The 26,767-nt window shown below is 32.1% G+C and overlaps 1 protein-coding gene and 1 long non-coding RNA gene across 2 annotated transcripts; both read left to right on the plus strand.

Moving 5' to 3' along the window:
• Positions 1-1,167: 1,167 nt before the first annotated feature.
• On the plus strand, positions 1,168-4,031 carry LOC129880076 (pentatricopeptide repeat-containing protein At2g30100, chloroplastic). The gene is made up of 2 exons (XM_055953919.1): positions 1,168-2,183; positions 2,972-4,031. Exons 1-2 carry the CDS (start codon positions 1,446-1,448, stop codon positions 3,749-3,751), a joined length of 1,518 nt encoding a protein of 505 aa, XP_055809894.1. The 5' UTR covers positions 1,168-1,445; the 3' UTR covers positions 3,752-4,031.
• Positions 4,032-6,770: 2,739 nt separating this feature from the next.
• LOC129874650 (uncharacterized) lies at positions 6,771-15,741 on the plus strand. The gene is made up of 3 exons (XR_008762936.1): positions 6,771-6,843; positions 6,937-6,981; positions 14,510-15,741. It is a non-coding gene; the product is annotated as an uncharacterized LOC129874650 (long non-coding RNA).
• Positions 15,742-26,767: the final 11,026 nt, after the last annotated feature.

Genomic DNA, 26,767 nt, shown 5'->3' on the forward strand with positions numbered 1-26,767 from the left:
AATCAAGCCTCTTAAATCCATCTCAATCCTTTTGTTGACCATCTTAATTTACTTTGTTTATAGTAATGATCTTATTTTATTGGTTATGATAGCACATATCTATATTCAAGTACCTACTACTATAATATTTATTTTTAATCAACAAAGTTATAACACGCTACTCATGTCAAAAATAAAAATTAATTTGGGATGTGACTACTATAAATTTTTAATAACTACGTATTTTTTTAATTAATGAAAAAATTCCTTTCTATCAAATGCACCCTTTATATTTAATAAAAAACATTCAAATATAAATTCCTATATTAATATAGAATGAATTAACACACATCAAAGTGGTGAGACGTAATTAAACTTGTAAAGTTTTTAATAAAAAATATTCCTAAAGTATAATCACCGGGCCACAACATAAGTACATCCTTAAAATAAATATGCACTAAGAATGTTTTTGTGAACAGAAAGCATCCTAAATATTTTTAAAAACAAGTAGGTTTCATCTTTTAGGTAAGCACACCTTGTCTGATTATTTGTTACATATCAATTTTAAAATATACCATATTATGTTATTTTAATTAATAAACACAATAGTATTTGAATAGATAATACTATCATTTTTCATAATTACATAAAATTATTACATAATAATGAATTTAATAATATGTTAACACAACTTAAATATCAATCAAAATAAATTAAATTTATTTGTACCTTCAAGAGTGACGAATTAATTAAACAAATAATTTTTCAAATTTATAGATTTTAAATCTTTTTATGCATACTTTTTTCGACCTCGACACACTCTTCTTCAATGTGATTTGCAGAATATTACATTGAAGTGAAATTTATCTTATGTACAATTAAAGAATAGCAGCTATAAATTCTCTTGTCAACCAAAAAATAATACTATTATATATATTTTAAATAAGTATCCATCAAAATAAATACTACTTCCTCATTCATAGTTTATATGATACTTTTTACTTTTTAATCCGTCCAAAAACAAATGTTATTATATTATAATTAAAAATAATTAATAAAATAATTTACAAACACATAAATATTTAAAAATTATTTTATATCATAAATTTCAAAAAATTTATTTTTTTAAAATATCATATAAAGTCAAATATATAAATAATAGTACTACTATAATAAGGTAACAATCATTCAAACAAAGCCATTAGAAATCAAATGGCACTTGCTTAAAACATCATCTTCTTTGTTAGCCTCACTTTCCTTTTCCATCACCGGCAACATCCCTCCACCGCCGTCCACCGCACTGTTTTATCCTTCCTCAGTTGCTATTTACTACTCTGTATTGATATATTCAAACACCCTTCAGCTCCTACACTTACACTGAATGCTCAATTATTTTTTTTTTTTAATTTTTACTGAAAATTTCATATCTGAATTCTGGGTTTCTTTCTTTGAAGAGACTGAGATAGATGGCTACTGTTAATGAAATTGCATCTTTTAACTACTTGGGGTTAAGTAATTCCGTTTTTCCTAAACGTTGTCGTTTAGTTATTCCTCAAACTTGTTTGAAATTGAGGGGTTTCCGGGTTTTGGGTGGTGGGGGTTGTAGTAGTCAAAACCCTAGTTTTGTTAATCTAAGGAGGAATGGGTTTAAGTTGTTTAATTCGGTTGAATTGGATAGTTTTGTAGCGAGTGATGATGAAGAAAAGAATGAGATGAGTGATTGTTTCTTCGAGGCGATTGAGGAATTAGAAAGAATGACGAGAGAGCCATCAGATGTACTTGAGGAAATGAATGAGAGGTTATCTGATAGAGAATTGCAGTTGGTGTTGGTGTATTTTGCGCAGGAAGGGAGGGATTCGTGGTGTGCGTTGGAGGTGTTTGAGTGGTTAAGGAAAGAGAATAGAGTCGATAAGGAGACGATGGAGCTTATGGTTTCTATAATGTGTGGATGGGTACAGAAGCTGATTGGGTCTAAGAGTGAAGCTGGGGATGTAGTGGATTTGTTGGTAGATATGGATTGTGTAGGATTGAACCCGAGCTTTAGTATGGTTGAAAAGGTTATATCTTTGTATTGGGACGCGGGTGAGAGGGAGGGAGCTGTGTCGTTCGTGAAGGAGGTGTTGAGGAGGCAGATTGCTTACTCAGATGGCAATGCAGATGGGCATAAGGCTGGTCCTGCTGGTTATCTTGCTTGGAGAATGATGGTAATCTTTATATACTCATCAAGTTTATTGCGAAGTACTCCACTTATTAGCTTTAAATATTTCTGTGTTTCTCCCATTAAAAAGGTGGTTCGTTGAGTATTGTTTTGGATTCTTGATTGGAAAAACAAAGTGTCATGCCTTACGGCTTGTATTCTTTTCTTGTCATTTAGTTTGGTCAAGTTAATGTCATGCTATCTTATTTGCCAAAACAAATGTCATGCTATATTGTGCTTACTGAAAATTACAGTCAAATTAGGATTTCATTACTTAGCTTTGAGTAATATGGTATTGAAATGAAGCAAATAACCCCCCATGATATTTGGGCAGTTACGTATATATTCTGTTTTCCTGCATCCTTATTGTGAGAAACATATGTGCCTCGTTGGGCCATCACTTGTACAAGTTTGTAGATGGTTGTTTGCGAAATTTTTTGAGCTGATAGATTGTGGCAGCCAAATTCACAAATTATGATTCCCAAATAAAGTTTGACAATTAACGTTGCTATGGGATTTAGGATTACTTCACCATGAATTTATCGCTGCAAACTCTCTGTCCTTGGGTTAAACTGCTCTGTATTTTAGTTTTGAGAAAGTGATATGGTCCAATGTGTTGCTATATATAGTAGAAAGAAATGGGTTTATACTAAGTAGAGGGGAACCTTATCAAAAAAATGTATTTGTATGTATGCATATACATAATATGTATGTATTGTATGTACGATATTCCTGCTTCTAGGATTTGGTTTACTAATTTAGATCCATGTCTTATAGCTTTAATCTTTGTGTCAGGAGGAGGGTAATTACAAGGATGCGGTCAAATTAGTTATTGACATTCGAGATTCTGGATTGAAGCCAGAGTTATACAGCTATTTGATTGCAATGACAGCTGTGGTAAAAGAGCTGAATGAATTTGGAAAAGCTTTACGCAAATTAAAAGGTTTTGCCAGAACTGGTCTCGTTGCTGAGCTTGATTTTGAAAATCTAAGGCTCATTGAAGAATATCAAGCAGATCTGTTGGCTGAAGGTGTACAGGTGTCCGATTGGTTGATTCAAGAGGGTGGTCCTTCTCTTTTTGGGGTGGTTCATGAGAGGCTTCTTGCAATGTATGTTTGTGCTGGCCGTGGAATAGAAGCTGAGAGACATCTGTGGCAAATGAAGCTTGCTGGTAAGGAAGTCAGCAGAGATCTTCATGACATTGTCTTAGCAATATGTGCTTCCCAAAAGGAGCTAGGCCCCATCTCAAGGTTGCTTACCAGAATGGAGACTTCAAGCTCATTACAGAAAAAGAAAACACTGTCATGGCTGTTGAGAGGTTACATTAAAGGGGGGCACTTAGAGAATGCTGCAGAAACAGTAATTAAGATGCTTGACTTGGGTTTGTATCCAGATTTTCTGGACAGAGCAGCTGTGCTGCAGAGACTAAGGAGACGTATTCAACAATCTGGAAGCTTGGAATTGGAAACTTACCTTAACCTCTGCAAACACCTTTCAGATGCGAGTTTGATTGGTCCGTGCCTTGTATATCTGTATATAAAGAAATATCGACTTTGGATAATAAGGACACTTTGAACAATTTGGAGAAGCTGCCGCCTGTTCTGAAGCTATAAGAAGACGATACTCTTGTTTGTTGCAGGCTTTGATGTGTATAATATGTATAGTTTTATATGATTCGAGAAACGTACAGTGAGCAAGAGAGCAAGATGTGGGCTACTGGTCTAATTTAGATGTCCAGAATTGCAACATTAAGCATCTTGTTCTCAAGTTCAAGTTCAAGTTCGTATATATTAATGTACATGTAAAAAAACTTCTTTACCACACAAAGGTAGGAATAAGGTCTGCGTACATTTTATACTCTCTAGAATCACTTGTGGGATTATACTGATATGTTGTTGTTGTAAAAGTACGCCATCACCTTCCACATCGCGAGAATGAATAATAAACTATGTGCTATATTTCAGTTATATTGTCCTGGCATTACTTTCGAGCATTACTTTCGAGCTAGACATTAGTAATAAATAATAAACTATGCCTTTGTATAACTATATGGAAACCATTAGTGCTATTATTCTGAATATATGCAAGCATGTAACTGATGTTTGTCTGAAAGCTTATAGATGAATCATTTAGTGCGTTAATTTGCATGCTATCTGGTCCCTCAACCCATTACTCACTTAAATATCAGACTTTTGCTTTGAGTAGAGTTTGAACTCGTGACGTACGCCTAATTCACACCTCAATATCGGGCTTTTGCTTAGAGCAGAGTTTAAACTGGTAACGAATGTCTAATCCACACATCACACGTTGTGCTCTGACCACTGGACCAAGGCCCCGGGAACAAGAGGGAGAAGAGAAAGTGCTCTTATTATGTTTAATAGGAACACTTTATCACGTGTTTTTTGTTAAATTAAAATAATTTATAATTTCAGTGTTTGAATGAAATTTACTGACAAATTTAATGGCATAATTGTCAATTGGACTAATGAAAGAACTATTAAAATCTTCTTCTCCTAGAATGGGTACTGGGAAAACTTTGAAGATGGTCGTAGCTATTTTCAAAGGACTAACAAAATCTAAATCTCAATGGGTTCGGAAGTTGCACATTTCTTTGGATCATCATAGCGTATTTTTACACATCTACTCAAAGAAAGGTATTTTCGTAATGAATGATTCGAAATCATAATTTGTTAATATATGATATAGATCTGAATGAGTGACGAACAAACACCGAACATATCCCAAACTTTTAATAAATATTTCTTATTTATTTGTAGAATATAGAGGCTAGGGCTGCGTATTAGACGGTTTGATTCGGTTTTGAAGTTTATCGGTTATCGAATTATAGACATTCTAAACCGTCATAAAATTATTAAGATATTGACTTATCGGTTATCTATTTATCGATTATTGATCATTATCGGTTCGATTATCGATTTAACTGTTAAGATTTGACAAAAAATCTATCTATCTATCTATATTATTATAAAAACACGAATATAACTGTTGATTGACCAAAATATCTACTAAAAGTTGATTTACTTATTTGCCCTTTTAAGTTAAAATTTCCTCTATCTAAAAAAATTACTAATGAGTATAAATGTAATTTTGTAGTAGGACTAAACAAAACATATTTCTATTAAAACTAAGTTTATTGTAGGATATATATTATCCTATTAATACTAGGAGCTTAACATTAAATCTATTTCAAGTAAACTATAAGTAGGATTTTTCTACACGTTTAATAATATTGATCGACCAAAATATCCATTAAATATTGAATGACTTTTATATCCTTAAGGAGTAAATATTTAATAGTTATAACTTTAATTATTTCAAAGCCTATATATTTGCATAATAATTAAATAACAAATATTTAAAGAAAATAGTAAATACCAATTTTGTCTATTGTAGAACAATAGTAAATGATAATTTTATCTATTATAGAGTATTTCAATAAAGATAATGTTCAATCAACAATTCAATGAGATACAACCTTCAGTCATTAATTTTTTTTCCTAAATTCAAGATGATTCGACACCCAACTCTTGAATTCCGGGTCGGATCTCAATTTGAGTGTCGGATCCTGAGTCAGAAAGCGAGGTAAGATTTTGGGGTGTTAGGGTTAGATCCCGAATTAGGTGTCAGGGTGGGGTTTCGTGTTGGGAATAGGAGTCCGATTTCAAATCGGTCTTGTGTCGGTGGGGGTCAGATCCTGGTTCAAAAGTCGGATGCAGGGTCGAATCGGGTCCTAAGTCGGGAGTTGGTATCTAAAGTGAGGTCCTAAATCAGTGTCGGCTGTAAGGTGTCGAGGTCAGATGTCGGTGTTGAGTTTTGAGTCGGGTCCAAAGTCGTATATTGAGCTCATATCTCGAATAAAAAATTGGGTCTCGGATCGAGTCTTGGAACAAGTTTTGAATTGGAAAATGGGTCGGGAGTCAAGGTCAAGTCTTGGTTCAGAAGTAGAGTCCCGATTCAAGTGTTGGGTGTCGAGGTCGAGTCTCAAGTTGGATATCGGGATGAGACTCTGATTTAGTCATTATAGTTCTTTTTTGTATGATAATTGATAGGGAGTAACCCGCAAAGCACGTTCATAGACACTAGTACTATATTAAAAGAATGAATACCCTTAAAATGTTGATTGAACTTTTAGCCCTTCATTAAAGGACTTTGCTTTAAACAAAATCGTCTTTTCACCATTTTCCTCAAAATAACCATTTAATTATTATTCTAATATTTAAGATTTTAAAATTAATTACAATTATAACTGTTAAAGTTTTACTTATTTGTAATAGGTAAAAACTCCAAATATAGTCTTGAATTTATATAAGGAGACTATTTAAATTTAAATAGATTTGTAAAATGTAAGAACTCATAATAATTTTTATTATAGAATTCAATAAAATTTTGACTTTAATCTTGAAAATCTTGTTATTTAATACGTGTTCTTTGGATTTATTCCAGTTTTAGGACTCCTTCACTATCCGTATATAGATTTAGGAATAATTTTAGGTTAGGACTATAATTTCTTTTGTTATAAAAATTGGTTTAGGAGTCCTTTAGCTTTCTTTCTTCTTCTAGTTTTACGAGTCCTTTTTTTATGTTTACATATAGTTTTTGCTGATGATAAAATTTTGTGAGCCTAGCTTTGTTATTGAGTCTCCAAGGTAATTTTATGATATTTTCACGTTTTAGATTATCTCTTTTATTACGTCTATGTTATTGATCATGAATAATAAATTATTTTTTTATATTTGTAGGTAGCTTTCGTTATTGAGTCTCCAATGTGACTTTGTGATTTCCAGGTTTCAAATTTTCTTTTTTATTATATTGATTTTATTGATCATGAATAACAAATCGTCCTTTTATATTTGTATGTATAGATTTGAGGCTTATTTTGGAGGCCTTCCGTCTAGATATGTGTTCATGCTAATATTATCATCTTCTTGTCATTTTTCATAGTGCATTTTCACTCTTTTTTGTCATGGATCTTAAATTACAATCTTGGTAACTGATAACTTGGAGTTTCATTTGAAAATTTGAAAGTTTCTTTTTAATGTTAAAATGGAAATAAAATTTATAAATAAGCTATCCTTAAATATTAGGCAAACTTGAATGATGAAGACGTCAAAATAATATAGGTCCAATGCATACCTTTTAGCAATAATCATTTAATCACGCTCTTACTATTTAGATTTTAAAATTATAAAAAAATATCTTTCATTGATTGAACCATGTACTAACCCCTAATAATAAAGATATTTATTTTAGGAATATATAGATCATGTAATGACCCGTTAGGTCATTTTGAGAACGAGTCCTCCTCCTTTCATACGAGACTCTTTCCGTAAAATTTTAATGGGTTATTTGGACTATTCGGTAACTTTATTTAATTAATTGATGGGTGATTTTAAATAATTAATTTAATTGATGGGCTAAAGTGTTAATTTATTTAATACTTATACCACTTTTCTTATATTTAATAAATTAGGTTAGTAGGGTTTGTCATTTTAATACATAATTAATTTAGAAAAGAAAAAGAAGAGAATAAATAATAATAATAATAATAATAATAATAATAATAATAAATTATATATATATACACAATCTGATGGCATTAAGCCATCAGATGTACGGCGGCAAACAAGAAAAACAAAACCCGCAGAAACAAGAAAAAAAAAATACGGAGGAAGAAAGGAAAGAAAGGGGAAAAGAAAAATAAAGAAGAAGAGAAAAATAGGGATTTTCATTCCAAAGCGTCAAGGTAATTATTCTCATCCTTTTCATTAAATTTTCATGTGATTATGAATATATTTTTAGGGTATATTGGTGGAGAAACAATGTTGAAATAAGAAAATATGACCCTAGGGTTCTTCATATAAAATCTTGATTTGGGGGTCGAATAACGATCCGTTTCAGCTGAAATTTGACATGTGAGTTTATTTTATCATGAGTGAATATAATCGGAAAGAAAATTTCAGATTTGACTTCAATGACTTAGAATAAGTTAGTTTCCGAATTTTGATATGTTGAGATAGATAATTAAATATTAAGTATATTATATTTTATGAATTATATTAAATTTATAATATTGGGGAAATTAGAACCTAACCCTAGGCTTAAAATTTGGAAATATGAGAGTTGACATGTTATTTGACGTCAACATTAAGAACTTGATTATAGATTTGAGTAGGTTTTGGGTCTAGGCTAGACATATAATAATATGAGTGTTGTTAGTTTCAAAATCTTATTGTGGTTATTTATTTGACTAGATTACATTGATTTAGAGACCCAACGAAAAGGGAAGGCTCAAGTACCGGTGTAATTGCTTGATTAATTAAGGCAAGTGAATTTCTAAACCTCAGTTTAAGCTTATAGATGCTTGTATTTCCGTGTCATATATACTAGGAAGTAATGAGAATTGGACTGGATTATTGACTGTATGATTGACCTTAAAAAATGGAGATGAGGGGTATAAAATGTTGATCTAATGACATGTATTGGTGGAATTGATATGTTGTGATTTTGGGCATGTGAAATGACTATGTTGATGTGAGATAGGAAAAATTATTGTTGTTGTCATGTTATTATCGTGAATTATATAAACATGAATTGATTGCATTGGTTCTGACATATTGTGTTGAGACTGAAAATGATATGAAACAAAAGGGGTCGGGCCACACGCTCCGTGGCAGGTATATGAAACAAAGGGGTCGGGCCACACGCTCCGTGGCAAGTATTATGAAATAAAGGGGTCGGGCCACACGCTCCGTGGCAAGATATATATGTTGAGGGGACGGGCCACACGTTCCGTGGCAGGTTACATGGACAGAAATGTCCCCCATGGGTTCCGGACTGTGATTCAGCGGATGTGTACCGATAGGACAGACATGCATCATTTCATTGCATTGCATTGCACCTTTCTGACATTTGTGAATTTGTGTTTACCCCTATATTGCTCTGTGTATGTTGAACTTGACTTGGTATGATTCATTGATGAGAATTTGTGGACTGTATTACTGTTGTTATCGCACAAGTGTAGAGTTAGGCTGATTTTATGCAGGTTGTAGTTAAGGAGGTTCGGTTGGGAGGACAGGAGTACTTGTATCTATTAAGCTTTGCTTAGTTTTAGTTATCCACTTGCTGAGTACCGTGTTGTTTGGTACTCACCCCTTGCTTCCACACTTGTGTAGGTTGTGAGGCCGGACTTGTTTGATCTCCTAGTGTTTCCACCACATCTGAGGCTATCATTTCGAGTGTTGAGGTAGCTGTTGCATCCATCTAGCGGACACCTCTTACTCTTTTATTATGTTTTAGTCCTACTCTAGTGACAAAGACATTGTGACTGTATTTTCTTTCGTACTTCGGTAATTTATTAGTGGCTTGTATACGTGACAACCAGTCTTGGGGGATTTTGGAGATTATTTATTTGTTTTTGACTAATTTAAACCTTATTTTATCTCAATTACTTCCGCATTTACTTTTCGTTGAGTTTTAGGCTGACTTATCTCGGTGGGTTGAGATGAGTGCCATCACACCCAAATTTGGGTCGTGACAAAGATGGTATCAGAGCCCCGGGTTCATAGGTCTCACGTGTATACAAGCCGAGTCTATGTAGAGTTTTGAGGATCGGTACGGAGACGTCTGTACTTATCTTTGAGAGGCTATGAAGACTTTTAGGAAATATCTTCACTTTTTGATTCTATGTGCGTGTAGTTTAAATACCATCACGTGGTCTAGATCTAATTTGGAAGTGGAAGTAATAAACTTATGAAAAGGGTGTATGGTGAAACTTGTAATGCACGGTGATTTTAAAAGAGTAAGTAAGGTTATGGTTCAATAATGTAATTTGAGGATATGGTATAGGAAGAGGAACAATGGTATGGAGGATTATATGAGTCTTATATTTCTGGATAGTGGTTAAGAATTGAGAATGATGCTTGTTTGGCCTACCTGATATTTGAAGTGGTTCTACAATTGAGAATGGTATAGTTAGGGAAATGACTATTTTGTGAGTAATGTGCCCTCGGAGACTACAGACTGTGAAGTTTGTCGTGAAAGAATGAGTTACATAGTATGGGATGAGGATGATTTTGCGCTAATCGAGATTAGAATCTCTATAGTGATTTGATAGGGTGGATGTATATCAGGTAGGGTTATTATAAGTCTACTACCGCGGTACTTGTGATTATTTGGTTAGGGTTATGGGTTGTGTTGCTTCTGCTATTGACCTTACCTACTGAAGAGTGATATCACTTTTGAGTGGAGACTAAAATGCGTTGGTAATGTATGACAGTTACGCAATGGATAGGAAGGTGTAGACTATCTAGGTATGATCTTTACAGTGGGTATGATGTATTCTAGTGGTGGATCTATCAAACTTTCACGGTGTGGTACTATTGGTATACAAAAATAAATACATCGATTATCAAGTGTGATTACTAACTACTTAAGGAGTTATCAGTTGTATCATCTTCCCATATGATGAGATTTGATGTTGCATTCACATTTGAAAAAAAAACCAACTAGTTGGTTACTACGGATACTTGGGCTAAGCATTGTTTATAAGAAAGATCTTAGTGGTGGATTTTGGTATGATTAATGCGTTTAGGTTGTGAAGTGTACCCCTAGAATTCTAAGTGAACTTGTAATTTAACCGTAAACTCCAAGGGAGTGGATCGATATCAGAATGATAAGCTTATGAATAAAGAAAGTAGTAGTGAGTATACTTGTGTGAATGCAATTAAGAATTTTAGTGAGAGTGCGCATAAAATTGGGTTATTCCATTAGATTTGGTTGGTATAACTGGATTTAAGGTGTTTTGTCGATTAAGAAGGTTGACTTCGAGATAATGGCAATGGTTATTGAGCATAACGGTAATAAGAATTTATGATGAATTATGATCCGGACACAACCATACTTTAAGGATTTTGGGTTAAATAGATTCAATATAATAATAATGACTTGCAGGTATCTAAATTGCAATTTTCTACTATTTGATGAGTGGCGTGGTTGTATGAAAAGTCGTAGAATGTGTTGAGACACCGCTCGAATAGAATTGAAAGAATCTAGAATCATAAATGAAAATAATTAGTAAAATGTAGTTTAGCCTTCGAAACAAGGCGAGAAAAATTATATTTACTCTGGTTGTAAGGGCCGAATGTATTTTCAGAGAGAGTGGAAAATTAAATTTAGTGAGACGTGGTTCTGTTTATTTTGCTCTGTTTATGATGGCAGTGTTATGTGTTATTCATATGGGTTAACAATTATTGGATAAGATTTGAGAAATAACTCTATAGGGGTTTGACTCGAGTGTGGTAATAAGTTCTTTTGTGGTTTTGAGTTTGGTAACTAATATAATTAAATTTTAACGAAGGATACAATAAGATTAATGGATAGGTGATCAATGATAGCTAAGATGCGTGAATTTATAAAGATCTTAAATGTATGAGCTAATATTGATAGATAATGGGATTGAGTTACATGGATGAAATTCGAAATTCAAGTTGTTCATTTTAAGTCTACATTATAGCAGTAGGTTTCGTCAAAGTATAGATCGGCAAGATGAAAATTGATCGATCACATGGGGTATTGAGCATTTGAAAGAACTTGTGCAGGGTTTGGATTGTAGAGTTTATTGCTTTTGATCATTAAAAGGCCTAAAAAAGGGCTTCACTTAAAGTTTTGATTCAAAAGAATAAGGTTGGTAAATGAGTTAGCAAAAGGAATAAGAGTCTGGTATATTAAATAGTTCAAGGTATTTGGAATTTGCCTCATGGGAAACATCTAAGAAATGATAAGAAATAAGACACCATGTGTAGATCCTTAGTTCAAAATTGAAGATTATACGAATTTTCGCTCTTGTTTTCAGATATGACTATACAATGTCGATTGGTTCGACACAGACTTATGAGGGATGTAGCAATGACTTTTCTGAAGGTTTGGTTTTGGTTTGAATGAAAAATAGTGAGGTATCGAAGATTATGTATTTTATGTATGGTTAGACTCTCAAATTATGGTAGGTGACTTATGGATGCACTACAAGATGGGATATAGTTCTTCATGGTTATCAAGTATATCGAATTGGATTGATACTACTCTGTTGATGGGTTATACGAACTATTGTGATGCGTTACATAGGCACTAGAGGATAAATAGAGGCTATGTGCTCATAGTATATAAAATTATTCAGGTGATCAAGAATTTCTCTAAGTTTTGGTATGGGGAACAGATTGATCGATTGTGGGTAGCAAAAAAATAAAATCAAAGTGATGGAGTCGGATGAATGAAAATATTTGATATAAGCACTATGAGAGAAGTATCTTGTGTTATTCGATCTTGATTTCGTACATTCTTATGTAACTATCTATTTTATTTCGGACATGAGTTGAAGTATGATTTGCTGTCTATGCCCACACGTGTTTCTACTTCGGTGGATGGATCCCTAGTGGTTGATCGGTGTACCGATCCTGCGATATCCTTTTGGTAGGGTAGGATGCTTTTACAAACTTGGTTATTTCAGTTGTGATAAATTTGGTGTTGTTAGGTATTGTTGAAGTATAATAATGTGAATTTACATGCACAATTCTTTTTATAAGAATTTGTAGAAGAGCTACCATGAATACTTATAGTTGTCTAACAGTCTTAAAAATTCAACTCTCATCGGGGTCTCGTTCTGGCTAGGTATGGTAGAATGTAGGGGGCCAATGGGTCTAGTGTTACCGCTCTTAAGTGTTGTTTACAATCACAACTACTGATCTACCATTTTTGATAGTGTTATTAGAAGTTTTGTATGCTTGGGTGTATCGCTCGCTAGGAGGGTATTCAATCATTTCATTCTTTGGGTTAGATAAATCATATTCTCCAGTAATAAGTACCTAATGCCTAAAGATCAGATTTGTATAGCTTAAGATCGTGGGAAGCTTTGGTAGTGAGAATGGAATCTTAACAAGATCTGTGGTAGTCTGTGCATTTTGAGTGTGGTGATTGATTAAGGTTGACTTCTGGTTGTAGCCGGTATTAGTCAAGAATTTTCTCGTGGTTATGTGATGAAAGATTGTCCTGATGGTTATGATGAGGTTTAGAGGGTTTCGGTTAAGGTTTGGTTAATGGATTAATCTGTGACGTCTAAACTATCCCTAATTTATAGATTTGCCAAAGTTTGATTCGAAAGTTTAGTTCTTAGAAGTTGATCTTGATTGAATAGTCTTAATGAGGAGCTCACTTGAAGGAATAAAAAAAACCGACTTTTGAAAATTATAACTTAGGCTTTTGGTAACTTTGGTTATTCTCCCTTCTCCTTCTTTATGTTCGAGGACGAACATGATTTTTAGTGGTGGATAATGTAATGACCCGTTAGGTCATTTTGAGAACGAGTCCTCCTCCTTTCATACGAGACTCTTTCCGTAAAATTTTAATGGGTTATTTGGACTATTCGGTAACTTTATTTAATTAATTGATGGGTGATTTTAAATAATTAATTTAATTGATGGGCTAAAGTGTTAATTTATTTAATACTTATACCACTTTTCTTATATTTAATAAATTAGGTTAGTAGGGTTTGTCATTTTAATACATAATTAATTTAGAAAAGAAAAAGAAGAGAATAAATAATAATAATAATAATAATAATAATAATAATAATAATAAATTATATATATATACACAATCTGATGGCATTAAGCCATCAGATGTACGGCGGCAAACAAGAAAAACAAAACCCGCAGAAACAAGAAAAACAAAATACGGAGGAAGAAAGGAAAGAAAGGGGAAAAGAAAAATAAAGAAGAAGAGAAAAATAGGGATTTTCATTCCAAAGCGTCAAGGTAATTATTCTCATCCTTTTCATTAAATTTTCATGTGATTATGAATATATTTTTAGGGTATATTGGTGGAGAAACAATGTTGAAATAAGAAAATATGACCCTAGGGTTCTTCATATAAAATCTTGATTTGGGGGTCGAATAACGATCCGTTTCAGCTGAAATTTGACATGTGAGTTTATTTTATCATGAGTGAATATAATCGGAAAGAAAATTTCAGATTTGACTTCAATGACTTAGAATAAGTTAGTTTCCGAATTTTGATATGTTGAGATAGATAATTAAATATTAAGTATATTATATTTTATGAATTATATTAAATTTATAATATTGGGGAAATTAGAACCTAACCCTAGGCTTAAAATTTGGAAATATGAGAGTTGACATGTTATTTGACGTCAACATTAAGAACTTGATTATAGATTTGAGTAGGTTTTGGGTCTAGGCTAGACATATAATAATATGAGTGTTGTTAGTTTCAAAATCTTATTGTGGTTATTTATTTGACTAGATTACATTGATTTGGAGACCCAACGAAAAGGGAAGGCTCAAGTACCGGTGTAATTGCTTGATTAATTAAGGCAAGTGAATTTCTAAACCTCAGTTTAAGCTTATAGATGCTTGTATTTCCGTGTCATATATACTAGGAAGTAATGAGAATTGGACTGGATTATTGACTGTATGATTGACCTTAAAAAATGGAGATGAGGGGTATAAAATGGTGATCTAATGACATGTATTGGTGGAATTGATATGTTGTGATTTTGGGCATGTGAAATGACTATGTTGATGTGAGATAGGAAAAATTATTGTTGTTGTCATGTTATTATCGTGAATTATATAAACATGAATTGATTGCATTGGTTCTGACATATTGTGTTGAGACTGAAAATGATATGAAACAAAAGGGGTCGGGCCACACGCTCCGTGGCAGGTATATGAAACAAAGGGGTCGGGCCACACGCTCCGTGGCAAGTATTATGAAATAAAGGGGTCGGGCCACACGCTCCGTGGCAAGATATATATGTTGAGGGGACGGGCCACACGTTCCGTGGCAGGTTACATGGACAGAAATGTCCCCCATGGGTTCCGGACTGTGATTCAGCGGATGTGTACCGATAGGACAGACATGCATCATTTCATTGCATTGCATTGCACCTTTCTGACATTTGTGAATTTGTGTTTACCCCTATATTGCTCTGTGTATGTTGAACTTGACTTGGTATGATTCATTGATGAGAATTTGTGGACTGTATTACTGTTGTTATCGCACAAGTGTAGAGTTAGGCTGATTTTATGCAGGTTGTAGTTAAGGAGGTTCGGTTGGGAGGACAGGAGTACTTGTATCTATTAAGCTTTGCTTAGTTTTAGTTATCCACTTGCTGAGTACCGTGTTGTTTGGTACTCACCCCTTGCTTCCACACTTGTGTAGGTTGTGAGGCCGGACTTGTTTGATCTCCTAGTGTTTCCACCACATCTGAGGCTATCATTTCGAGTGTTGAGGTAGCTGTTGCATCCATCTAGCGGACACCTCTTACTCTTTTATTATGTTTTAGTCCTACTCTAGTGACAAAGACATTGTGACTGTATTTTCTTTCGTACTTCGGTAATTTATTAGTGGCTTGTATACGTGACAACCAGTCTTGGGGGATTTTGGAGATTATTTATTTGTTTTTGACTAATTTAAACCTTATTTTATCTCAATTACTTCCGCATTTACTTTTCGTTGAGTTTTAGGCTGACTTGTCTCGGTGGGTTGAGATGAGTGCCATCACACCCAAATTTGGGTCGTGACAGATCCTTTGCTTAATTAATCTGTAGACTTAGAGTAGAATCAATAAAAAATTATCTAATTAATCATATTGGGAGTGAAATAGCTTATTCAGGCTCTGGGAGATATTCGGTCATATAATTAAAAAATTTATCGACAAGAGAAGATAAATAACAAAAATAATAAACAAAACAACCAAATAAACAAACATTTAAAGAATATATCCATGCCATATATCATTCATACATCACTTTCAATTCACGATCTTAAAAACATGAAGACATTTAAAATATTGATTAAATTTTTTGTCTTTCATTAAAAGACTTCGCTTTAGATAAAATTATCTTTTCATCACTTTTCTTTAATTATTATATTATTATTTTTAATAATATTAAATATTAACTATAATAGACATAACAAAAATTAACTAGAGAAGATTTTCTTATTATGATTAAATTCTTATACAGAAATCTTTTTCCAACTAAAATAGACCTAATAAAGAAAAGGTCAAAAAGCTTACAAAATAAAAAGTAAAAAAGTTTTAAAAAACGTCCCCAAAAAAGCAAAAAATAGTCAAAAACGTTCAAAAAGGTGGGGAAAAAGTCCAAAGAAAATATAGCAAAATAATCCACAAGAAGTGTTATTTGTTTATTTAATTTTACGATTCACTTTTGAATTAGAATTCACTTTTGTTTAGGACTAACTCTACATAAATTGTACTAGGCTTCAAAGGAACGAAAAATTAGATTAATCACTTATTAGTTTTACTTATATTAGTTTTCAATTATACCTAATGGCATAACCCTAAAGGAATAATAATTTCCTTTCTTGTTTAATGTTGATTGGACCTTTTGTCTTTCATTAAATTTTTTTACTTTAGATAAAATTGTATTTTTACTATTTTTTTAATTATTATATTATTATTTTATAATATTTTGAGGACTCCTAAAATATATGGAAAGAGGTACATGCAAAAAATTAAAGAACCTAAAATATATGGAAAGAAATTAGATGTATATTTTTTAATATTAGGAAAATAATTTATTTTTCTTAACCGTAAAAATCTAAATTCTTTAAAGTGATAGTTTAGATGTAAAAGCCTTACAGAAATTGTGTTCCTTTAGTTTTATTTTGTCTTTCTAAAAATAATTTTTTTAAAAATAATATAGTATTAAGCAAAATATTAATTTTAACCAATAAATAATAGGAAAAATTACACCTAATAGACCAATTGTGGCACTATTTATCCAAATTGGATCCAATCCGATCTATTTATCCTTAATAGACTCATGATCTAAAATATTTACCCTCTTACCCCATTTTTTTTTCTTTTAATTTCGCGCATGACGCCATATTGACGTCAGCATCACTGCTCCTTTTTGATATTATACTCTGATGGTATCAAACCGTTTCTTCTTTATACCATCAGAATATAATATACTCTGATGGTATCAAGCAGTTTCGCTGAAACACTGTCTCTTCCTTTTTGATACCATCAAAGTATATATATACTCCATGGTATCAAATGTGTATTTATGCCACTGCCCCTTCCCTTGTTGTATATTATAATTTGATGGTATCAAACAATTTATCAAACAGTTTCTTCTTGATTATACTCTGATGGTATCAAGAAGGAAGAGACAATGCTTCAGCGACATGCTTGATACCATCAGAGTATATTATATACTCATATGGTATCAAATGTGCGAAATAATTAAAAATAAGAGGTATGAAAATAATGGGGTATCCAATAATAAATAGTTTCCTTTTTTGGGGTATAACAATAATTATCCCGAAATAATAAGTGAAAGAGAAATAGTTGTCAAAAAAGCAAAAGGGATGAGAAGTACGAAAGATTGGAAGTATCTCAATTGTGTTTTCTTCAGTCAAAATTTAGTTTGGTTATAAAAATAGAAATAGAATTATAATTAATTACTATCTTTGAATTTTGGTGCCTAAATAGGATCACAACTATTTTTTCTCCAATTAGAAGCGACATTGCAAACAATTTTGAATTATGATATTGATTTACTGAAAAAAAATATTATGGTGTTAGCTTTTGACAAATAACTTTCAATTTTCATTTATCGCAAATTTCAAGTTGTCATTTATTATTTTATCTTAATCCTTTTTATTATTATTAATTAGTTACAAGTAATTATCTTATATTATTATGCCCATATTGAAGCAATGTAATGCATGAAGATTCTTTCTCCAAGTAAAGGTATGGCCACAATGGACTGTTGTTTATCAAAGTTCTCTTTTTTGTAATTTTTTTTTGGTTTCTTTTTTTACATTCAATTGATATAGAAGCCAAAAGTTATGTTTCTGTGTTTAGCATTATCTATTTTTAGTTTGCCTATAAATGAATTTGTAATTTATTTATATATTAGATATAATCATGCGTGTATTGTCATATAATGAATTAAAACGATGCATTCCTCATAAAATAGGAGTAAAACTTTATTTACAACACTATTGGTTATTCTAGCTTGATTATATAGTCCTATCTGATAGTGATACTTATAACTCTTTCAAATAGAGATCGTAGCTTCTTTTTTGTTTTTTTAGCTAATTATTCCTATGTATTACAGGTAGACTAAGATGGATCATGAAGTAGAAATGTCTACATATAACTAAAGAGTAAGTTATGAATATTTGATAAAGCATATAAATTCGAGTAATGCGTGTTGTGGCAATATTTATTGACCAAGATGTATATAGTATCGATCTAATAATTTGAAAATAGCTACTGATTACATTTGTTCACAACAATGGCGAATTTTGAGTCACAATCAAACACAAAAAAATAAGAAAGATGAAGACGGAGAAGCGAAAGCAACAAAATGGAAACACAAACTTGTGTTGCAAAGTGAAGAGGCAATTAAGGTACAAAATTATTCCCAATAATCCATGGAGAAATCTACAATTGATTTTATCCATTCGGAATAACTCTATCCCTCTTGTTGAGCTAGAGTTATTGTATTTCACTATTTTGCTATCTTTTTTTGTTGATAGTAAAGTTTGATTTGATATCTGTTTTGAAATTTTTTGCTTTGTTTGCAAGTTTTCAGATTTGATTTTGTGAGAATTAGTGTTGTTATTCGGTTAAAGAGAACCTTGCTTCATGTTTTAATAGCTTTATTTTATCACTTCATGGTTTGAGAATATATATTAACTTGAAAAAAATTGGGAATAATTTTTTATTATTTTTTAGGGTGAACATGTACTTATTTAACTTCTTTTTATGTAGGGGTAAGGTCAGCTTATATATGTTCTTCCCTCCATAAACTTCACTTGTAAAGTTGCACTATGTTATTTTTAAATTATGAAATAAATATTGACTTATACTGATTTACTAGCAAAATTATCGTGTTGTTAACCTCTTCGTAGATGACTTTCATTTTTCTTCCATCGTTTACCATAACTTTTCTGTTAGTTTTGATTTGTTGCATTGTGTTATATTATTATATTCATATAAAATGTAGTTTATTTTTTCTTTACCTTATTGTTTAAAGTGTGTTTTTCGTATATCAATACTGACATAAGACTTCTAATATTAATGAAATACTTTTGTTTATTATATTTGATTTTTCTACTTAATTGTTAGTGTGATGGTGTTTATCATGTTTTTATGTGGTGCGTAGAACATTAGAAATGAAGTGAGAACTTTTTTTTTCCGCTTGAATTTGTATTTTTTGTAAGCTTCGTATTTATCATATATATATATATATATATATATATATAATTTTAAAAAAATATGCATTATATAAAAATATTATTGTTTTAAATGTGAATTTAATAATTATTGCTAAGCTACACGTGCAAAACACGTACACTAAACTAGTAAAAATTAAATGAAGAAAATTTTCTTATGGTTAAAATCCTACACGAAAAATCTTTTTTCAACTAAAATAGACTTGATAAAAAAAATAGTCAATTTTTTTTTCAAAAAGTAAAAAAAAATAGACAAAAAAATGCAATAAAATAGTCACCACATGTCCAAAAAAATAGAGACCAAAAAAAATAGGAAAAAATTCTTAATATTTTACACTTCTAAATCAATTAAAATATTACCTTATTTAACAATCTTCTTACTTTTAATTTAAACTACTTTTACCTTATTTAATGCTTCTTCTTTTTTTACTTCTAACTTTTCTTCTTATTTTGATTTTGATTCAAATCGTCTCTTTGCATTCATTATCATTTTTTGTCTTTTTTTTAAACTTTTTTAGTTAATAGCTTTAAATATTATATATGAATCATACATAATTAATAATTGACAATAGATTCTCCCTTTTTGATAATTTTTGTTGTGTTTTCTATTTCAGTTGAAAATTTCTCAACAAGGAATTGAACGAAACAAACATGTTGCCGTCGAGTGAAGTAGCCAAAAAATCATAGGTCTGTGCCTTTCTTTGTTTAATCATGACTTAATTTTGTTTATACTATTTAACTATATTTTGATATATTATTCATTAGTATTGTAGTTGACTCTCGAATTAAATTTATTTGTTGAATTCAAAATATAAAGTTTTAGTTAAGCGTTGAATCTTGATACACAAAGGTTTTATTTAAATGATAAATCTATAAATTTAGAATTATAATTGACTATTAAATATAGTCTTAAATTAAGTACTAGAAGTATTATTTTTCAAAAAAATGGTGAATTCTGATAATTTTGCAATTAATAAAAAAGACTTTAATTGCTTGAATTACCTATTCATATTAGAAAATATAATTAATTTAAAAGTTTAAATATTCGAGAAAAGTTGAGTAGTGCTACAAATAAAAAGAAATAAACAAAAACTTAGAAATATAATTAGTTATGTTCTAAAGTTTACGGTAAAAAATGAGTGTTTTTTTAGTAATTTTTATATGATTATATAATTAAGAATTGTATTTTCAAGTCCATCAAATCACATACAAAGCTATAAAACCAATTCAGTAAGCATGAATCTGCTTAGAAGTATTGATTGAATTCTTTACCTTCATTAAAAGTCTATACAATAAATAAAATTGTCATTTTTAATATTATTAATTAATTATCTTTATAATATTTAAAATTAAAGAGTTCTAGAATATATGGTAAGAGAAAAAATATGTGAAAAGAGGTATTAAGAGAATTAATAAATAAGATATAAGTAAAAGTAAAATATATTTTAAAAATTAAAATATGATAAGAGGCGTACTTAAAAAATTAAGCTCTCCTAAATATATGGGAAGTACCTGATAAAATAAAAACTTTTAAATATAAAATATATATCAAATTTTAATATTTGGAGAGTAATTACTTTAGAAAAACATATGTACACTAGATTACTTTTGCCCGTGTTTAAATACGGACCCAAATACCCAACTATTTTAATTTTATCAAAAAATTTTAATCTTCTTCAGGAGAATCTTTTTCCAACTAAAATATACTTGATCAAAAAATAATTTGTAAAAAAACTTTAACATAATAGGAAAAAAAAGGTTTAAAAACCTTCCAAGAATAGGTAAAAAAAGTTCCAAAAAAATAGGCCAAAAAATTAAAACAAAACGTCTAAAAAGGAAAAAAAACTTATAAAGAGGCAAAAGTTTTCTAGGTTTATGAGACACTTCTAAATATTTAACTTTACGTTTTATAAAAAAAAAATCTACAATTCTTCTTAAAGAAGTCCTAATATTTTACACTTCTAAATCAATTTAAATATTACTTTATATAATTAAGTTCCAAAAATAGTTTTTTTCCATTTTCCTTCAATTATTATATCATTGTTTTAATGATATTCGATAATCACTATGATAAACATAATAAAAATTAAATGGAGATGATTTTCTTGGTTAAATTCCTACACAGAGAATTTTTTTTCCAACTAAAATAGACTTGATACAAATAAAATTGTCAAAACACTTCCAAAATAATAGGCAAAAAAGGTTTAAAAAAAATCTTCCAAAAAATAGGTTAAAAAAGTCCAGAAAAAGTAGGCAATGAAAAGGACAAAGAACGTACAAAAATGTGAAATGGTCTTAATAAATGAACAGGGAAGAATGAAATGGTCTATGTGAAATGATCAGTTGTTGGCCTGTTTTGTGATAAACATGTTCTTAGTGACATAATGTTGAATACTAAATGTAATTGTAGTTGTTTTGTAAGTTGGGATTTGGTGTCACGTTCCGACACAAATTTTGGATCGGATATCACGTTCCGGCACAAATCTTGGACCGGGTGTCACGTTCCGACACATGCAAAGTTTTTTTAGGTCCCATGAGAGGACTCTTGTGTGAAAATACTTGATATTGATATTGATGTGAATCTTATGACATGCCTTGATAGTCCCATTGTGATTGTGAATAAGCATCCTTGCATGGTTGTTTGTGGTGTATTGATTCTCGTATTTGATTCGTGAGATACTTTGTGGTTACTGCTCTTTGAGTAGAGGTGGTGTGCTCATTATAGCATTGGTTAGGGTGTAAGTGCACGTGTAAAGTTCTCCCTAATATGAGAGTTGATAAGATTTCAATTTATAATAGATTCCTATGAACTTTATGAATTGTGGGGTTTAGAAATATTTGGTATCTCAAGGTATAGAGTTTGAGAAAAATTAAGGTGGAATCATGATATGTGAGGGACATAGTATCCCATAGAAACTTCCGAAATGAATTTCAGGTTAGTAGAACTTTGCATATAGCGATTGACGTAAGAGTGGATAGTCTGGGATGTGATTTTTCCCTAAGTTGTAATGGTGTCTCATCATTGGTTTTGAAAAACTTTTAGATCGGCTCATGCCCTCTCCTCCGTGATATCGTTCGGAGACGAACGAAGGGTAAATTAGTATCTATTATAACGATCTAGCCCGTTGTTACTTAAAATATCTGTGGTAAAGGTATACAAATCTCTTTCATCATAATATTAGGATCAATTCCTTGGTATGCGAGCGCATTAGTTGTGAATTAAGGTCGTAATATGCTCCTATCTCAAAGTTAATTTGAAAGTGCCTTTTCCATTTAGTTTTGGACTTGAGATTAAACTAAGATCAACTTCAAAAGACTATATCTCTCGTCATATAATGAATTAGGTGGCCCATGACCTATTAAATTAAAGGTCTTTGAGTCTTCTTTCCAACGCCATCAAGTTTGCGTCATTGGAAGTTCAGAGCAAAAAGTTATGCCCATTTTATTGAATACTTTCCGAGCTAAGACGCCAAAGTGAGATTGAGGCCGCTGTAGCGGGATCCGACGGGCGAGAACTTAAAAATGACGTATTTTTATTATCTCCTTCTTTTTTTAAGTGCCAAAATAGACATGGGTTACCCTAGAAACCCCAAAAAGGCTGCTCTAGGCTTAGAGAAAAGGGAGAAAGGAAATTCTAACGCGAGGAAGGCTACAACTCATGAATTTCAGGTCCGTCTCCATAGTTTCTCCTTCCAGAAGTCAAGGACCGTGATATAATCCTTCTACAATTGATTGGCGCCCAGGTAGGCTAGGTTTTCTCAATTGAGTAGTTATAAATTCGTTCCCATTGCTTAATATAATGTATATTGACGAGAGATTTCATGCCTAGGCTTCGGACATGAAATTTGGATAGTTAAATGATTGTCAATTGTTATTTAGAGTGAGAATGTATGTTGTGGGTCATGATTATTATGTGATTAGTGAAAAAGAATCAATCTTTGAATGTTAATCTTGGTGAAACTAATAGAAGGCTAATGATTCTTGTGAGATTGAGTATGGACAATAGTTGGGTCATAACGAAATCTTAAGACTTGGGTATTATGGGCTATTGATGCACATAAGGATAAACTTATACAATAATTGTGTGTGTTTATGCTGATTATTCCCTGTGAATTACTTGAGTAATATGAGTCATGAAATAAAGGATAAATATAAATGATGCTTCTTTCTTTCTGTAGATCCATTTGCATTCAACTGTCTTTTTTCCCTTAGCCTTTTAACTATAAGACCCATGTCTAATTTTTGTGAAGAGACTCTATCTGTTCCATCATGGCTAACTGCCATTGTGCAGCATCTTTGCAAGAAGTTGCTTCAATATACGAAGAGGGCTCGAGGTCTTTAATCTCTTCTTCTGCAGCTACGAACACGTATGCAATCAAATTTGCTTGATTTATAAGACGTTCTGGTTTTTGTATCTGCCTTTTGTCCTTCCCTTTACAATTATGTATGGTTCATTGACAACATGTTCTTCAAGATCTGTATTTTTTGACTCATCAACTTGATTCTCTTGATCCTTTTCCTTGGTATGCTCCACCGGTAGCTTCACCTGCTCGTTGGTCTTGTTTCTTGATAACTCCACAGAAATTTTACGAGGATCAAGTATAGATGATTCATCAAAGGTAACATCTCTACTAACTACAAATTTGAGCAAAGATAAGCACCAAAGTTTGTACCTTTTTACTCCATCTACATACCCTATGAATATAGCCTTTTTAGCCCTTGGTTCAAACTTTCCTTCATTAACATGATAATAAGTCGGACACCTAAATATTCACAGGTATGAATAGTTAGAGGGTTCACTTGATCATACCTCATTCGGAGTCTTAAAGTCAATAGTTGATGCTGAAGATCGATTGATCATATGAGAAGCAGTGTGAACTGCTTCAGCTCAAAACACTTTGGACATTTTGGCTTGTAAGAGCATACAACGAACCTTCTCAAGAAGAGTTCTGTTCATTCTCTCGGCAATTCCATTCTGCTGTGGTGTGTGCCTGGCCGTCTTATGTCTTGCTATCCAATGAACCTTGCAAAAATTATTAAACTCTTTACTGCAAAACTTCAAGCCATTATTTTTGCGAAGATACTTGATTTTTCTCTCCATTTGATTCTCAACCAAAATCTTTCATTCTTTAAATGCTTCAAAAGGATCACTTTTTTCCTTCAAGAAACGCATCCAAACCTTTCGTGAAAAATTGTCAATGACTGTGAGAAGATACCTCTTTTCTCCCTTTGATGAAAGCTGAGAGGGACCCCATAAATCTAAATAGATGTAGTCTAGCACTCCTCCCATCTTGTGCTTGCCAGTGCTGAAACTGACCTTGTTCTGCTTCCCTATGACACAATGCTCATAAAATTCAGTGTGCTGATCTTCTCACTATTCAAAAGGTGGCGTTTGCTCAACATCTCTAGTGCTCGTGTGCTCATATATCCTAGTCTCATGTGCCATAATCTTGCCTTGTCATCATCAGATAATTGTTGCACTGTAAATGCATTAACAGAGCCAACAATGGTAGTTCCTGCTAGTGTGTAGAGGCCATCCTCCAGCTTGGCCTTCAGCATGACTAAAGAACCTTTAGCCACCTTCGCCTTCCTCGCTCATGTACTTGTATCCTTGATTATCTAGAGTATCCAGGGATATCAAATTCTTCTTCAGATCAGGAACATGACGGACTTCTGTAATAGTCCTCACGATTCCATCATGGCAGCGAACCCGAATTAAACCAATGCCAACTATTTTACAAGTTGCATTATTGTCCATTACTACAATTCCTCCACTTTTCTCATAGTTACTGAACCAATCTCTTCAAAATGTTATATGCAAAGTATAACCAGAGTCTAACACCCATTTGTTGTCATAGACCCCACTATTGGATGATGTTGTTAGTATATATTCATCATCAGAATTATGTACCTGCTCAATAATGGATGCACTCGCCTTTTCTTTGGACTTTGACATAGGACAATCTCGTTCAAAGTGTCCCTTCTTGTAACAACCCCAACACTCTGCATTCTTTTTGTTCACACGAGATTTTGATCAGTGCTTTGATTTGCTCCTTCCTTATTGGCTAGTACGACCTCTTACAAAGAGCCCACTAGCTTCATCATTTTTGTCTCCTTCAAAATGTCTCCGCATATCACAAGAGTTAAGTGTTTGCCGCACTTTATTAAAAGTGATAGAAGCCTTGCTATACATCATTGAATTCTCAATATCACGATATTTTGAAGTCAATGAAAATAGCAAAGCACATGCAAGCGTCTTCTCGTTCTTCATAATTTGGGCAATCTGTAAGTCCATCATAAGTTTATTGAATGCATCTAGATGGTCTTACAACAAAGTACCTGACTCCATCTTAAATGTGTGAAGACACCGTTGTAATAATGTCATGCCCCGAGAGGGTGCCCTAGATGTGACCGGCACTCGAAGACCATTGCTAGTCCCCAAGTGAACCACTTGGTCCAATCACACATCTGTTCATTCATTCAATCAGTAAAAGACTTAAAATAAATAAATAATTAGGTGGACAATTTCAATCAATAATCTAGCTCAAGAAAGAAAGGCCATGGGCCAACAAATCGAACTTCAATCTATGTCATTAAAATAGTCGGGCAAAAATAATTCAAGGAAGTAAAATACTCAATTGATCCATCACTATCTAGTCTATGAAGCCTCTATCACTATTGTCTAAATGATGCCAATGACAGGTTCATGGCTACCTCAAATCAAAATAAAAAGACTGAACTTAAAGCAAGAATAATGTAAGGGGTATTCTTCAAATGTAAGGAAGGACTCACCAATCAGCTGAAATGCGAACGGATCCTTAAGGGTGAGCTTGTTGATGATCTCTAGAACCTGTGTCTGCATCATAAAATGATGTAGGTCCAAATGGACGTCAGTACATGAAATGTACGAGTATGTAATATGGCTGAATGAAATATGCATCAAGGTAGAATAACATCAACTCAAGTAACTCAATCAAGAGTAAGAGACTCAATCAAGATATCATAAGTCTAAAGTAATAGTACGGATTAGACAAAGACCAATCATATGCAATCCAATCCAATCATGTGCAATCCAATCAAATCATACTCAATCAACTCAATAATAACTCGAAGAACCCAACTCAATATATATATATATATATAAAGTAGAATTTAGCAATGTCTTTCAATTCGACTCAATCATCTACAATCTCAATCAAACCAATCATATCATGCAAGATTCACTCAATTTGAGAGTTTCTCAAACCTACAACCATCACCTCTGAGCCAGTGATATACAAC

Source organism: Solanum dulcamara, chromosome 2 (genome assembly GCF_947179165.1).
Source record: "Solanum dulcamara chromosome 2, daSolDulc1.2, whole genome shotgun sequence".
Taxonomy (NCBI): Eukaryota; Viridiplantae; Streptophyta; class Magnoliopsida; order Solanales; family Solanaceae; genus Solanum; species Solanum dulcamara.

Coding starts and splice junctions, on each gene's coding strand:
- LOC129880076 (XM_055953919.1), top strand. CDS start 1,446: ATGGCTACTGTTAATGAAATTGCATCTTTTAACTACTTGGGGTTAAGT. Junction 2,184..2,971: donor ATCTTGCTTGGAGAATGATG/GTAATCTTTATA, acceptor TCTTTGTGTCAG/GAGGAGGGTAATTACAAGGA.